This window comes from Panthera onca, chromosome A2 (assembly GCF_046562875.1).
Source record: "Panthera onca isolate mPanOnc1 chromosome A2, mPanOnc1 haplotype 2, whole genome shotgun sequence".
NCBI classification, from domain to species: Eukaryota; Metazoa; Chordata; class Mammalia; order Carnivora; family Felidae; genus Panthera; species Panthera onca.
Window position 1 is genome coordinate 116,030,713 of NC_138340.1, and position 15,626 is coordinate 116,046,338.

A 15,626-nucleotide genomic window follows, 5' to 3' on the forward strand; every position below is an offset into this window, starting at 1 on the left:
CACCCCAGTGCAGCCCTCAATCCTGCAACCCTGCTGCCCGACCCTGACCTAGGTGCTCCACTACATGACTGTGCGGGAATCCTGGAACAAGTACATGGATTCCGGATGGACCTGACCGACCAGCCCCTCCCCGATGCCGAGGCTACTTGGTTCACTGATGGCAGCAGCTTTGTGCGAGATGGACACAGGTATGCGGGTGCAGCGGTGGTCACCGAAACGGACACCGTATGGGCGGAGGCTCTACCCTCCGGAACGTCAGCCCAGCGAGCAGAGTTCATAGCCCTCACCAAGGCGCTGATGCTGGGAGCTGGAAAATGGCTTAACATCTACACAGACAGCCGTTATGCATTTGCCACAGCTCATATTCATGGGACAATTTATCAGGAGAGGGGGTTACTGACGGCAGAAGGACGGACTATAAAAAATAAGCAGGAGATACTTAACCTGCTTACGGCCTTATGGCTTCCTGCCAAGCTAGCCATTATCCACTGCCAAGGGCACAAAAAGCTGATAACCCAGTAGCTAGAGGTAATCGAAAGGCTGACCAGGCAGCCAAGGCAGTAGCCCTTACTCCAGTCCCCACCATGACCATACAACTACGGGACCCGGGAGACCCAGTTTTACCAGACCAGCCCAAATACTCCCAGGAGGAGTTACAGCGGATCAAGAAACTCCCCATGGCCCAGGAGATAAAGGGATGGTGGTATACACCTAACAAGGAGCTTGTGCTGCCAGACCGGCTCGGAGTCTCAATATTAGAGCACATGCATCGGTCTACTCACATGGGGGCCCGAAAATTAAAAGACTTAATCCGACATGCCGGAATCAAGATTCACCAACAGGACACCAAAATAGAGCAAGTTGTATCTGCCTGCAAGACCTGCCAACTCACCAACGCGAGAGCCACATCAAATAAAAAAGGAACCAGGCTCAGAGGCACCAGACTGGGAGCCCAATGGGAAGTCGACTTCACTGAAGTCAAACCAGGAAGGTATGGTTATAAATATCTTTTAGTATTTACAGACACCTTCTCTGGCTGGGTGGAGGCATACCCAACCAAGCATGAAACGGCTCAGACGGTGGCTAAGAAGCTACTAGAAGACATCTTACCCAGGTATGGTTTTCCTGCCATGGTAGGATCAGACAATGGACCAGCTTTTATCTCGCAGGTAACACAGGCAGTAGCCAAGGCGGTGGGGGCAAACTGGAAATTACATTGTGCTTATAGGCCCCAGAGCTCAGGACAGGTAGAAAGAATGAATAGAACCCTAAAAGAGACCCTTACCAAATTAACCATGGAGACTGGCGGGGACTGGGTGACTCTCCTACTGTACGCCCTTTACCGGGTTAGAAACACTCCTTACACTCTGGGTTTTACTCCCTACGAGATCATGTTTGGCAGGCCACCCCCTGTTATTCCCAGCCTTCGAGCTGAACTTCTTGCAGAGTTTAAAGATCAAGAACTTTTTCTTTCCTTGAGAGGGCTCCAGAGGGCGCACGAGGACATTTGGCCGCGCCTCCGTGCCATCTACGAGGCTGGCCCGTACAAGCCGGGAGACTGGGTCTATGTCAAGAGGCACCACCGAGAGACTCTCGAGCCGCGCGGGAAGGGACCCTACATTGTAGTGCTGACAACCCCCACCGCTCTCAAAGTAGACGGCATCGCGACCTGGGTCCATCACACCCACGTTCGGCCAGCGGACCCCTCCTCGATCCGGAAGGACTTCGTCACGCTATGGGCCATCAGTCGGGACCAACACAACCCGCTCAAGCTCAAGCTCAAGCTACAGCGCATTCGACCCACCTAATATTGGTAACTCTGTTAACTCTGCTTGTCATTGCTCATGCTGCTGGGAGTCCCCACGTCCCCCAAAACATCACCTGGCAGATCATAGATACCAGCTCAGGGACAATACTTAATTAGACCTCCCAGAGCCACCCCAGGGACACATGCTTCCCAGAACTTAGCGTAAACCTCCAAACTCTGTTCCCCTTGTCACCATAAATGCAGCCGGTCCCATGATTGGGTCCGTAAGTTACATGACAAGGGGGGAATGAAAGGGCGGGCCTACACCAGCCGACTCCATCTTGTTCTGTGTTCTCCACCTTGAGTGACTATGTCCCCGACATGACCCCTTTTCCGGGAAAATCACAGAAACCTCAGACTGCGCCTCCTCCCCTTGAGTAACCTCCTGCTCACCCGTTCAAACTTCCTGATCAAAACACGCCCAGCGACCTGCGTAACAGGACTCCGACCCTTCCCCAGCCAATCAGCCGAGGCCACGACCCTTCCCCAGCCAATCGGCTGAGGCCACAGCCATTACCTCACCAACTGCCCCTAGACCCCTATAAAACCTTTGTGCTTTTGAAACTCGCTCTCTCTCCCTGGTATCTCATCGCTGCGTCGGTGCAGGTAGGGGATTGAGCTCGAGCTAGCTCGAATAAAGGTTCTTTTGCTTTTGCATCGGACTCGGCTCCCTGGTGGTCTTTGGGGATCACGAATTCTGGGCATAACACCAACAAGGACTTCTTCCCTTTCAAGCTGGCTCAGTTTCTGACTCATACGGGCCTCATGGAATTCTCCATTGTTTAAAGAAATCCTGCTACCTTCCCTCCCTAGGTTCAGGCTATTAATTCCACAATACACCCAGCCTGTAACTCAGTCCAGGACTCGACCTGCGAGTATCCTGCCAGGCTGTACGTTACCCCATCGTCTTTTCTTCTGTACACCTACTCCCCTGCATATCTCAGGCATTTATCTCTCATGATGCAAGCTCTGTCTATATTCAGGTCTTGACCTTCATTTACTAATTCCTGAAGTATTTCATACTGATTTTCCTGGTCTTCCCCTCTCAAGTCAGTGCACATGTCCTGTAAGTCTCCTGTGAGTGTTCCAATCACTTAAGGGTAGTTTGCCCATTGTTCATATCAATTTGCCACCTGAGGCTTAGAGAGGGTGGCCCTGAAGAGTTTCCCGAACCATGGTGTCCCCAGGTCATTATTCCCTTGCTCTCTGTGGTCTCCCCATTTTCCTCTGTGGGGTCACCCTTATTCCATCACCCTCTCTGATCTAGCAATAACCAAACCATCCCTGATTGCAGCTTTTTGAGAAGTTAGGTCTGAGTATAGCCTTTTTTCCTTTCAAATCTGTTTTGAGATCTCTGGCCTTTGTGGCCTCCAACTTTTCTCCTAAGGCAAGTCTTTTCTCCCTGCAGGTTAGTCAGTATGTCTTTTTATTTTATATGTATTTTTTCTTTTCCTTTCCCACAGCCAGTGTTCTGATTGAAGGACTAAAACTTGTTTCTTAAGCTGATCTGATTCTCCCTTGAGTCACTGAGTAAATCTAATTTGTAGAGACAGCATGTTCCTGCTAAAGTCTTTCTAATTCCTTTCTAAGACTCTGGGTTTGAAATAAATTTCATGGACTTTTTTTTTCTGATTTTCATTCTAAGAAGATGACTTATTTCCTCTGTGATAAACCACTCCACCCCTCTTGTGCTAGCCACTCAGTTCCTCTGTATTTGTTCATTCATAAAAATCTGCCACTTCTTGTATACTTTTTCTAGAACTGCAGGACCTGAAATAGGAGGACATAATTTGGGGCAGTTGGTGGTGCCTCCTACGATGCTTTGCACTAAGGGTTTAAAGATCAAGTTCACATGTTAATGTTCAGTGGCCCATGGGGAACTTAAGTACTCTTTACTGTTTACAGTAGTTCTGGCTAAGACACATTTAGAAGAAAGAAAACGTGCTCTGGTTGCAAAAATTATTCCATACACCTGTCACTAAAAAGTCTGTATGCTAAAGCTTCACCTTTTTTGGAGGTGAGGATTCCCTGGAATAAAGAGACTCCCTCCCAGGGACATACCTGCTCAGCTGAGGCCGCAGACCCAGAACCATGTCCAGCCGCTGTTCCAACAGGGATCAAAGGTTTGTGTGCACTCCAGCTGGCTGATGTGGCCCCAGCATGGGGCTTGGTAATTCAGATGCTGGGCCTTGTATTTGCTCACAAGGTTTTCTCTATACATTGGGTGCTAGGACTGTGAATCACAAACCTTCACAACCTTCACAAAACTTCTCTGAGTTTTGACCAGTTGAGATCAGACACATGGAACCAAATTAGGGACAAACTGCATCATCAGGTTTAGGCCCAGTGTGGCAGGCCCCTTCGAGTTCATAATTGATGGGACCACTGGGTGGCTCAGTCGGTTATGCATCTGACTTCAGCTCAGGTCGATACGATGGTTCGCGGATTTGAGTCCCACATTGGGCTCTATGCTGCCATCTCAGAGCCTGGACCCTGCTTCAGATTCTGTGTCTCCCTCTGTCTCTGCCCCTCCCCCTCTCGTGCTCTGTCTCTCAAAAATGAATAAACATTAAAAAAATTCATAATTAATGTGCCATTTCCTGCTTGACATGGTACAGATGCAAACCTTTGCAGCTAACCAGTGCGGAAGAGAAGAGCAGCCCCTGGTATCTGGAAGCCTCCCTGGCACTACTGATTAAGCCTTGGTGTTCTCTTGCTGAACATGATCAATATTACAGAACTTCAACATTAGGCGAGGCCACTCTGTGGTTGTGATGGAGCAAGACAAAAACAAGCCCATTTTATAACCATGATTGACTCCCCACAAAATATGATTGTGTTGCCTAAACCACAAAATAGGAGCCATTTCCTCTTCTGGCTAATGTGAAAGACTGTTGTTCTTAACCAAATATGATTTTAGCCTCGATCTAGTCTTCTCTCCTTCCAGAAAAGATTCATTAAGATACCCAAAGATAGAGTTATCTTACCCCTGCTTTCTGCAGTAGCCAGTTCAGAGCAAAAGTCTGCTTTCTTCAATCCTCCCCCAAATCACCTAATATAAGCCAAAATCCTATAGCAAGTTCTTAATAACCCCCTTTTAATGAGATGTAACACAGTTCTCCAAAGTGTGGCTTCCCCTACTCCTGCAACAAGCAATAAACTCAACTTGTTTAACTACAAATGTTAAACAAATGTGTTCCTGGTGGTCTTTGGCTGGTGAACATTGACACCAGGAACGGTTTACCTCAGGGCAAAGACACTTTATTTTTTAGCTTTTAAGTTAAAAAGCAAAAGCCCCTTCCTCTGATGTGGTACAGTATGGATTTACTCACCAGCATGGACAGACACAGCAAGGGATTGGTACTAGATATGCACTGAGGACTAGAGGAAATGGGCTAGAGACTGGGGAGAGGAAGAGAAATTTGGATAGAAAAAATAGGGGCACCTGGGAGGCTCAGTCAGTCAAGTGTCTGACTCTTGGTTTTAGTTCAGGTCATGATGCCAGGGTCATGGAATTGAGCCCCACATTGGGCTCCATGCTGAGCCTGGGACCTGCTTGGGATTTTCTCTCTTTCTCCCTCTGCCCTTCTCCTCTGCCTTTCTCCTTTTCCCTTCTCCCCTTTTTGTGCTCTCACTCTCTGTAAGATAAAAATTTAAAAAAAGAAAAAGAAAAAAAACTAGGAACTGCATTCTGACCCTTCTCCCCCCATACCTTCAGAGGTTAGCAGGAAGCAAGGGTCTGGGCTCAAAGCAAATGCAATCTCAACATTTGGGGATCCAGGAGTGAATGATCACTGGTGCCCTGCTGCCCATGGGGTCTTTACAAATGACAGCTCCATCTGTGCCATTGCACATGGGTGATGGCACAGAGAAGTAGAGATTTAGTGCATGTAGACAAGTGAGGACCCCTGGACCCTACCACATCATAAAGAGAAATCTCATAATTTCCTCTGTCTCTTGTGGGACATGGAGATTAGCCAAGAGAGAGACATGCTGGCTCTCTCTCTCCAACCCTCCCTCCCTCTCTATCTCTCAGAACAGCAAGCTCCCAGTAGAGCTCTCTTTCCTCCCCTGGTTACCATACACATGGGGTTCCCCTACTAGAACAAACCCCACTCCAGCTTTCTTCTCTAACACTGGACTTGTCACCTGGAGCCAGATGGAAGGCAGGAACTTCTGCCATTCCTTCAATGAAGCTGTACTAGTGTGATGGCATGAATTCTCACTTCCATAGGCAAATGCACATGTGTGTGTATTAAATTTCTAGAACTGAACTTATTTAAAAATTTTTAAAATTTATTATTTTGAGGGAGAGAAAGAGAGACAGAGTATGAACGGGGTAGGGGCAAAGAGAGGGAGACACAGAATCTAAAGCAGGCTCCAGACTCTGAGCTGTCAGCATGGAGCCCGATGCAGGGCTTGAACCCACAAACTGTGAGCCTAATTGGATGCTTAACTGACTGAGCCACCCAGGTGCCCCTGTAGAACTGAATTTAAATTCTAAGCACCCAATATCATAGTGTTTTTCCATTCTGATTTTCTCCATCTGCAGCAGCAGTGACCTTTGAAGTCACTTCATGCACATGCTTCTGTCACCGTCTAATCCTTCCTTCCCATTCCCATTTCCCACCTCCTGGGTTGACTCAAATGCCCTGGGAAACTTTTTCTTTTTAATTTTTTAAATGTTTACTTATTATTTTTGAGAGAGAGACAGAGTGCAAGCTGGGGAGGGGCAGAGAGAGAGGAAGACACAGAATCTGAAGCAGGTTCCAGGCTCTGAGCTGTCAGCACAGAGCCTGACGTGGGGCTTGAACTCATGAACTATGAGATCATGACCTGAGCTGAAGTCGGACGCTTAACCGACTGAGCCACCCAGGCACCCCGAGGCTATATTTTTTGCAACCTGACTTTCTCTGGAGCAGTATATTATGAATATTTTCCTTAGTCATTAAATGTTTAAAAATTATTTAAAATTTTTATCCATGTATACATGTATATTTAAAATTTAAAGTGGTAACTTAAGGCTTATGAGGAAGAACATCGGTCATCCCTGTATGTCCCCTTCCCCAAACTTTTAGCTGTTGCTTTTGGTAATTACCTTTAAAACAGTATGCTTACACTATTTCTTAATTTATCACTTTTAAACATGTCTAATGAGTTCCTGTTATAAAAGAAGAAGAAAAAGTGCCTGGGTTGCTCAGTCGGTTAAGTGTTCAACTCTTGATTTCTGCTCAGGTCATGATCTTACGGTGCGAGTTTGAGCCTTGTGTAGGGCTCTACACTGACAACACAGAGCCTGCTTGGGATCCTTGATCTCCCTCTCTCTCTGCTCCTCCACTGCTCGTGTGCTCTCTCTCTCTCTCAAAATAAATAAACATTAAACAAAGAAGAAAAATTTGGGGTGCCTGGGTAGCTCAGTAGGTTGAGCTTCCAACTTTGGCTCACGTCATGATCTCATGGTTCATGGGTTCGAGCCCCATGTTGGGCTCTGTGCTGACAGCTCAGAGCCTGGAGCCTGCTTCAGAGTCTGTGTCTCCCTCTCTGCCCTTCCCCCACTTGTGCTTTGTCTCTCAGAAATAAATAAACATTAAAAATTAAAAAGAATAAGAATTAGAGCTCTTCTATCTCCCATGCTTCTACTTCATACATCCTATGAATATAATAGTAGTCTTTGATTAAAAACATTCAATGTTCTCCATATTATGAAAATGTATTGTCCACTGATGAACCAAGATGTATGCTATGATTACATTCCCTTTTTTGTATAATCCACCCCCCACCTTTACTTAGCTTTCTATCACATTAACCAACAGAATTTTAAACCCTTTAAAACTTCCATATCTGGTTAAACACATCAGGCATGGCAATCACTTGTAGACACCTCTCTCTTGGAGGCCCCCATCTAGACTAGCTGTTCTCTGTACGGGACTTTCCATCAGCTCCCCCACTGTGTTAGCTTATCTGTGTCTCAAATACCATGCCTCCTTTTTTCTTGGTTTTCTCCCTCATTTAGTGGAGTGTATCTTTCATTAGACTTCCAGTTGCCTAACCAATATTCATTATCCTCTTCTTGCCACCTAATGGAATTACATTATTAGGTTCAGCAAGTAACAAAACCATGTTTCCTAGGCTCTTTTATGGATAGATGTGGTCAATGAAACATAAATAGTAGGATTTCTGAGTTAGCTTTTTCCCCCTCTGTGCTCTCTTCTTTCTTCTTCCTGGGATATGGATGTGATGCTGCTGCTCTGATAGCTATATAGTGTCCATGAGGATGAATGTACTAATAATAGCAATCATAAAGACAAAACATAGTATGTCCTTGATGATTTCTTGGAGTCACATGCTGGCTTGACTATCTCTAGACCTACTTTCACTAGAGAGACAAAGAAACCTTTATGTGTTTAATCTGACAGTAATTGGTTCTATACAATTGTAACTATATAATTCATGACTGATAAAATTGCTTCCTGCGAAAGTGCATTGGGATATCTTTTTTTAAATGTTTATTTATTATTTTGAGAGAGAGAGAGAGAGAGAATAGGGGAGGGGCAGAGAGAGAGGGAGAGGAGAGAATCTCAAGTAGTCTCCATGCTCAGCTCAAAGCCTGACTTGGGGCTTGATTCCACGAACCTGAGTTCATGACCTGAGCCAAAACCAAGAGTTGGATGCTTAACCAACTGAGCCACCTAGGGGCCCCAAGGTAACTTTTAAAAGACATTGTAGGTCTGAGGGGTGCCTGGGTGGTTCAGTCGGTTGAGCAGTTGACTCTTGATTTTGGCTCAGGTCACAATCCCATGGTTTGTGGGTTTGAGCCCTGTGTTGGCTCTGCTCTGCTCTGGTGGTGGGGATCCTGCTTGAGATTCTCTCTTCCCTGACCCTGCCCTCTCTTCTGTATCTCAAAATAAATAAATGAACTAAAAAAAAAAAGACATTGTAGGTCTGAAATGATCTTATTTCCCCATACAAACTGACTGATAGTTTAAATGGGTGTAGAGTCACAGAAATCACTCTATACGACTTCTGAAGGTGTTGGTTGATTGCCTGCAAAATTCAGTGTTTCTGTTTGGAGAATCTTTTATAATTAATTTCAGAAACTTCACAGTCATGTGTACTAAAGGGTATCTCTTTTCATTAATTGTGCTGGGCACTCAGCGGGCCCTTTTACACTGGAAATTTATGCTCTTTTGTTATTTCCTTGTATTATTTAATAGTGATTTGTTGTTTTCTCTATTTTCTCTTTCTTTAACTATGAATCAGATTTGGTCATGGGAAAAATTCTCTACTTTTCTAGTCTTCTCCCCCACCCCCACCCCAATTTCCCTTTTCTTTGTCTTTTGCTTCTACTTTCTGAGAGATTTTCTCAACTTCATCTTCCAACACATTCTTTCTAGTTTTCAAAATTTCAGGGGATTTTTTTTCTTTTTTTTTTGGTCAGAGTTTTTCTTGTTCTTGTATATTCTCCTCTCTACTCTTTACCCTCCCTTCCTTTATCCTTCCTTTTTCTACTTCTCTCCTTTTTCTCTTTCTTACACACACTGATCTTGTTTTGGGGATCCAATATCTTCTCTTACTGCTCTGATATTAATTATAGTTTATGTTGGTCTGTTATTCATATTTCACTTTTTGGTTATTGCCTCTCTTTCATTTGAGTTTCTTTCTTCTCTTTGTATGTTTGGTTCTTAGTCTTTCATATTAGGCTATCCCCAAATATCTGAGGATGCTTTGATGTTTTCATATTTAGGAGCAAGGTCCTAAAAAGTTAACTGAAAGCTGTGTTTATGTAAACTTTCCATTTGATAGAGTTCATATAGAATGATTGGCCATCTCTTCGGGAAACCCAAATCCTCAGCACTTATGGATCATTTTTATGGGTTATATAGGGTATCAGAATAGGCCATTCCCAAATATGACACTTTGGCATGAGGATTATTTTGGGCTGAAGGCAATTGGGAAGAAGCAGATAAAAGGAAAGCTCTCTACCCTCCCTCTATTTGCCCAAGAACTGGACATATATTTGTAAAGCTGTCTCTTTTTCCTATATCAGGAAGGGAAGAACTCTTAATCACTGGAGAGAACTCTAGACTCTTATTAACCCACAGACAGGCACCAAGAAGAATCTACCTAACAGATAATTAGATAATTCTTATCTTCCATTAGTTTCCCCCATTTATTTGCTTTCCCACAGTCTGCCATCTCTAAAAGCCTAAACCTCTTTTCCTATGTCCCCTCACTTCTCCAAAATTTATTGTTGTTTGTTAAGATGCTTCATAAACCTCACGTTCTGACCACTGCTTTGAGTGATCATCACTGAGTTCTCCCACACATATGCATGATACACAAATTAATAAATTCTGTTTTTGTTTTGTTGATATGTCTTCCTGTCACTTTGTTTCACAAACCCAAGCACTGAATCTAAGAGAGTAGAGGATTTTTTTCCTCCCCTACAGTCATTTTTCTGGGACCATTTTATTTCTCCAGAGAAGAATCTACCAATGTCCTTCTGCCTGGCTACCCTCTGATTAGCTGGGAAGTTTTGAAGTTGAGTAGGGGGCTGATGGTCTTCTGGTTCAGTAGGTAGAGTTCCAATTATCTATTTCGCTGTACTTTTTAGTAGATGCCTCTGCTCTAGCTGGTGCACTGGGGTTTGGAGACATTCTAATTCAATTCCCCACCCCACCCCAGAATAAAGCTCAGTGTCCTGCAATGGAAGACAGAAGGGGGGTAGGTGTGTAGACTGGCTCGTGGGCAGGAGGGGGCCGAGGTTCAACGTTCTGCTGATGACTTGCTTTTTTTCCTTTTATTCTTTTTTAAAATATGTTTTTATTTTAAGTAATCTCTATGTCCAACATGGGGCTCAAACTCATGACTCCAAGATCAAGAGCCAGATGCTCCACTGACTGAGCTCACCAGGTGCCCCCCTGCTGATGACTTTCAATGCCCTTCCCTTCCCCTCTGTCTTTTCAGCCTCCTGCCTTGTCCCCGCCTTCTGTGGCTATTTGTCTTCAGTTTATGAGTCCTCTGAGGGTCTGCAGTGTGAGATGACTGGTTCTCACTTTCATCCCTCTCTGGTGCAATCCTCACTTGGGATTTACCTTCTCTATTAATTCCTTGATCCACATCTCAGCTTCTAAATTTTGCGGACCTCTCTTGTCTGCTCTTCCTTTATTTTCTTTGTTTCCTTTCCCATGTACTCATTTTAGTGTGCCTTTAGAATAGAATAAAGAGAATAAGTTTGTATTTGTAGCTCTAAGTTAAACAGAAGACCCCTAATCTTATAAACAAACAAATAAACAAACAAACAAAAAACTGCACTCAAAATATGATTTGACTTTACTCAAAGTCACTCAGTTACTGGCAGAACTAGAACTGAACTCTAGAAATTTTGAATTAACTTCTGAGGTGAGATTTACTGATCTCAGTAAAGTGGGTTCAACTAGTCGTCTTTTATAATTGAAAAAGAGGACCTGATTCCTCCCTCTTCTCTTTTAAATTTTGTTTTTAAAGCTAGAATCTGCTTTGAGGACTAGTTCCATCTAAACTCCTTAGGCCTGCAGGGTCAGGAGGCCTGACCTCACTTAGGTCTCACTTAGGACTGTCTCACTTAGGACAGTTAGAGACTCCTGGTGGCACAGGAGAAAACCCTCATCTTCTAACATTCCTAACATGCAAATGAGTCTGGACCAACTGGAAAAGGCATCCTTCCTGTCAGCCCTTCACCCCCTGTGGAATAATACAGCTTGAGACATTGTGGGCTACAGTTTTAGCGTAAGTGCTTTGGAGGGAGGGCAGACAGGAGGAAGGGGGCTGGCATGCTCCCGGAAATTAAAGAATGTCTGAACAGTGAAGTGACAAGATGGTAATCACCACTAGGCTGGCTAATTGAGACTTGGCTTACTGGGATGACAGCAAAGGAAGAGCAGCAGTCTGGTTTCAGAACCAAGATTAACAGGAGGAAAAAAAGATCTAATTGGGAGCTGCATTAACTTTTTGAAGAGGCAGATAACAGCTGAGAGGCAGGGTGACTATGTTCGTATAGACCGGCTCATAATGGAAAGGAAATAGAAGATTTATCCACGGTGGATTTTCTATGCTTGGGCTGATTTAATGTCCAAAGACCTCGTCTGAGGCTGCCTTCTCTTTCCTCCCTCTCAGGGTCATTTTTAAACTGGAAGGGGAGCATGCTGAAAGAAGCTTGTGGGGCTGAAAAGGGATGATAACCCTCTGGTGCCAGAGAGATGGCTGTGTGTTACTGCCAGACGCAAAAAACAAATCCTTAGAGCTGTTCAAGGCTTTCTAGGACCTTGGGGTAGACATCCCATGGGCTGTAAAGGGGCAGCTGCCTGCTAGTTGTAACTGTGCCAGGGTCAGGGTATCTAAAGCAAGTTCACAATGAGTTTGTCAAGGCTACTTTGCAGGGGCTACATGTTGAAGAGCAGGGGGTTTAAATGTGGAAGGAAGACACAGAGACAAAATCATTTAGAACAGAAAAGGAGCTTACTTGCAAAGAGATTCTGCACGGGATTCCAGGCTTTTAGAGACTGCTCTCCAAATAAAATATATAACAATAATTTAAAGAAAATAAATTAAAGTTGCCAAGACTACTGTAGTATGTTGATGGTGGAAAAACAACACTTTTCTTACTTGATTATCATATACTCCAAGGGATCCTGTATCTGGGGACAGCGGGATTTCAGAAGTCATGAATAAAGTTTTGTTGTTGTTTTTAAGGAGTAGTGACCTGGCGGCTCAAGGTCTCATTTATTTTGAGAATCAGAGCTAGACAGGGCAGTCCTGGTTGTTTTCTTGTTAGCATTGTTCTCAGGTGCAAAGTGCTCAATGGCATAGTTTACGGTAACTCATCAAAGATGCAAAGCAAGGTGGCAATTTTGCTTTCATAGACCCTCCTCAAAGCACCTTCTTCCTTAAAGGTGCTGGTTTGACCACATATGTTTGCTTAGAACTTTTATGAAAAACATAATTAATTTGATGTTTTATTTGGCTGATTTTATAAGTATACAAGGAATGTTGATTAATGCACAAATATCTCCTTTTGAAGTGATTAATAAAACTAGAGCCATAGGATACTAAGGCTTGGGAGTTAGTTTCTCTCTGAAAATTTTATGAAGGCTTCAGGGCTGAATTTTTATCCTTTTTATGTGCAAGAATGACGTTTACTCCCTTATTAGTTTGTCTTCTGAGGTACAAAGAATTGTCCAATTCTCTTTTCCCAGGTTGTACCTGTAGTACTTATAAACTCCAGGGCTTTCCTACCATTTTTCATTGTTCTCACCAGTCAGGACACTACATTCTGTAACATCAATAAAGCTAGGATCTCAGAAGCCACAAGACAGGTGCCAACCCAATAAAATGTATAGACATCATTTTCACCTATGATGTATAGTTTCTACTCCTTAATCATATGCTTATTATTATACCCAATTAAATGACATTTGTTTTTCTATGTGACATTTCTAGCATGGCAAAGGTTATAAATTTGATTTTTTCAATTATATTCTGGTAGAAATGAGGACACATTCTTATTAAATCTATGTAAATAACATGATCTGGGAAAGTAAAAAGATTTAGTAAAGTACTTTGCATAATATTTAATCATGGTTTTCCCTTTTTTATTTTATAAAAAAGCCAATCAATTTTTGTCACTTTTTCCAGAATCATAGATCTTAGATTTTTTCTGATTATTTATTAGCTTATAATTTTAAGATCTTTCATAGATTTTTTTTCTGAATTTTGAGTTTGGTTGAAACAAGGTACTATTTGAAGAGTATTTTATTTTAGTTTAATATATGTATATGTACATATGTATACCCTATTAAATTGAGGTATAAAGACAGATTGAGAAGAAAGGATTTTCTCATGTTAAAATTACATCATTAATCACACCTGAGTCAGTTTCATTTGTCTCCAGGCAATTCTTGTTTTGCTGATCTTAGGTTAGTTAGCAGCCGGCTTTCATGAATTTTTCTGCTTCTGGATTAGGAGTCCTGGTATTACTGATTTACATCTTTGGTACAGACTGATAGATGTCTGTTAGTTACGACAAGGTCAGCTTATCCTGGCAAGCCTACGCCCATTAGTCTATTACTTTAATATAACTAGTTAAAAGAACATAGAATTTACTGAAGCTTTTTTGATATTTCTTCCAGAAGACTCAAATTCCTGCTCTGAATTTTGTAGCAGAAACCTTTAGGCAACTTTGAGGGAAAAGCAAAAAATACCTGTCAGTGATAAGATGAAATGACTTCAGTTGATTTATTATGACAAATAATCTCACAAAGAACGGTGGACTCCTCTCTTGATGTATAATGTATTATGGAATTTATAAAGAGTTACTCAGTGATTACCCGTAGACTAAAAATATGTTGTGGACATTGACAAATTTTCAGGTCCTTTTAAGTCATACTGTATTGTGAACTAATTAGCAAGGATATTTAAGCCTAGAAACAATTTTAATTAAAAAACTTCATTTGTTGGGAGTTATTGTGCCAGTCTTTGTACATGACCGTCAATATATTTCTATCCAATCTAAAAGATACTCAATTCCAAAACATATTTATGTTAATAACATTTTACTTGTATATAATTAACTTAGGGAGGTTGAACTTCCCTTTTGATAGTAGCTTATTCATTATTATGGGCTTTGACAAATATTGTGGAGGTAAGTAAAATTGTGGAGACTTTCCAACATATCCAATTATTTCTAGCAATTCTTCTTTATAAGGTGGGGTGGTGTGGGGTGGGAGCAAATCTTTGATATTATCCAGTCTGGGTAATCCCAAATATTAGGTTATAAAGGGTGAATTATTTTGAATGTGGGACTCAATTGGGAAAGGCAATATCCAAAATATTTGTCAGAGGAAATAGAGTATGAGCTTAAGTCACAGGCACCTAAAGGCAAGAAATGATTAGCTTCAGACCACAGCAGCCTGTAACTATAATTACTAGATGTTCTAGCTTTTTCAAAAGTGGACTTTTGTTAAAATTGATTCAAGAACAAATAAAGGAAGTACAGAGAGTTAAGAGGCTGCTGAGTATAGAGAAGGTATAGAATGATTTTTACTATTTCTTAAGAGCAAACTGTTACTCAAAGATCAATTTGTCATTTTCATAGGAAGAAAACCAAATTCTAGTTTTACTCTTTTTATATATCACCCATGTAACATTTTTCTTTAAAGAATTCACAGCCATTTTTTGTTTGTATGTTGAAGTTTTTATTAAATTCCAGTTAGTTAACATACAGTATAATATTGGTTTCAGGAGTAGAATTTAGTGATTCATCACTTATTCATACACACCCAGTGGTTATCACAGCCTTTTATCTGTCTCTGGGCTCCACAACTAGGGCCATCTGGTCAAGAATGGCTACATCCATTTGTTTATTTGTTGTCTGTAACTGCTTTTGTGGCTACAAGAGAGGAATTGAATAGTTGCCGTAGCGACCTATGGCTCACAAAACTGAAGGTATTTACTATCTGGCCCTTTACAGAACCAGGTTACCAATCCCTGGATTCTACCTTATAAATTAGTTCTTCAAAGTAAGCCAATTTTGCTAAATATTTTAATACTTGTTAGTACTTCTTTCAAACTTATTATTTACAGATATAAGACCAAGGAAAATACAATTTACTTCCCTCTGATCTTATACAACTCATTGTATATTCTCAAAATTTGTTTTTTACTATTTCTTTTCACATTCTTGCATGACCAAATTTTAAAAAAAAAATTTTTTTTTTTATGTTTTATTTTATTTTTGAGACAGAGAGAGACAGAGCATGAGTGGGGGAGGGTTAGAGAGAGA

General features: G+C 42.1%; 1 protein-coding gene across 1 annotated transcript in view; it reads left to right on the plus strand.

Moving 5' to 3' along the window:
* The window catches only part of LOC145712971 (uncharacterized), a 172,491-nt gene extending 167,985 nt beyond the window's left edge, over positions 1-4,506 (plus strand). The window contains exons 4-6 of the mRNA XM_081790730.1: positions 1,015-1,622; positions 3,825-3,977; positions 4,426-4,506. Coding sequence (XP_081646856.1) covers positions 1,015-1,622; positions 3,825-3,977; positions 4,426-4,506 — 842 coding nt within the window. The remainder of the gene's footprint in view (positions 1-1,014; positions 1,623-3,824; positions 3,978-4,425) is intronic.
* The last annotated feature ends 11,120 nt before the right edge of the window (positions 4,507-15,626 follow it).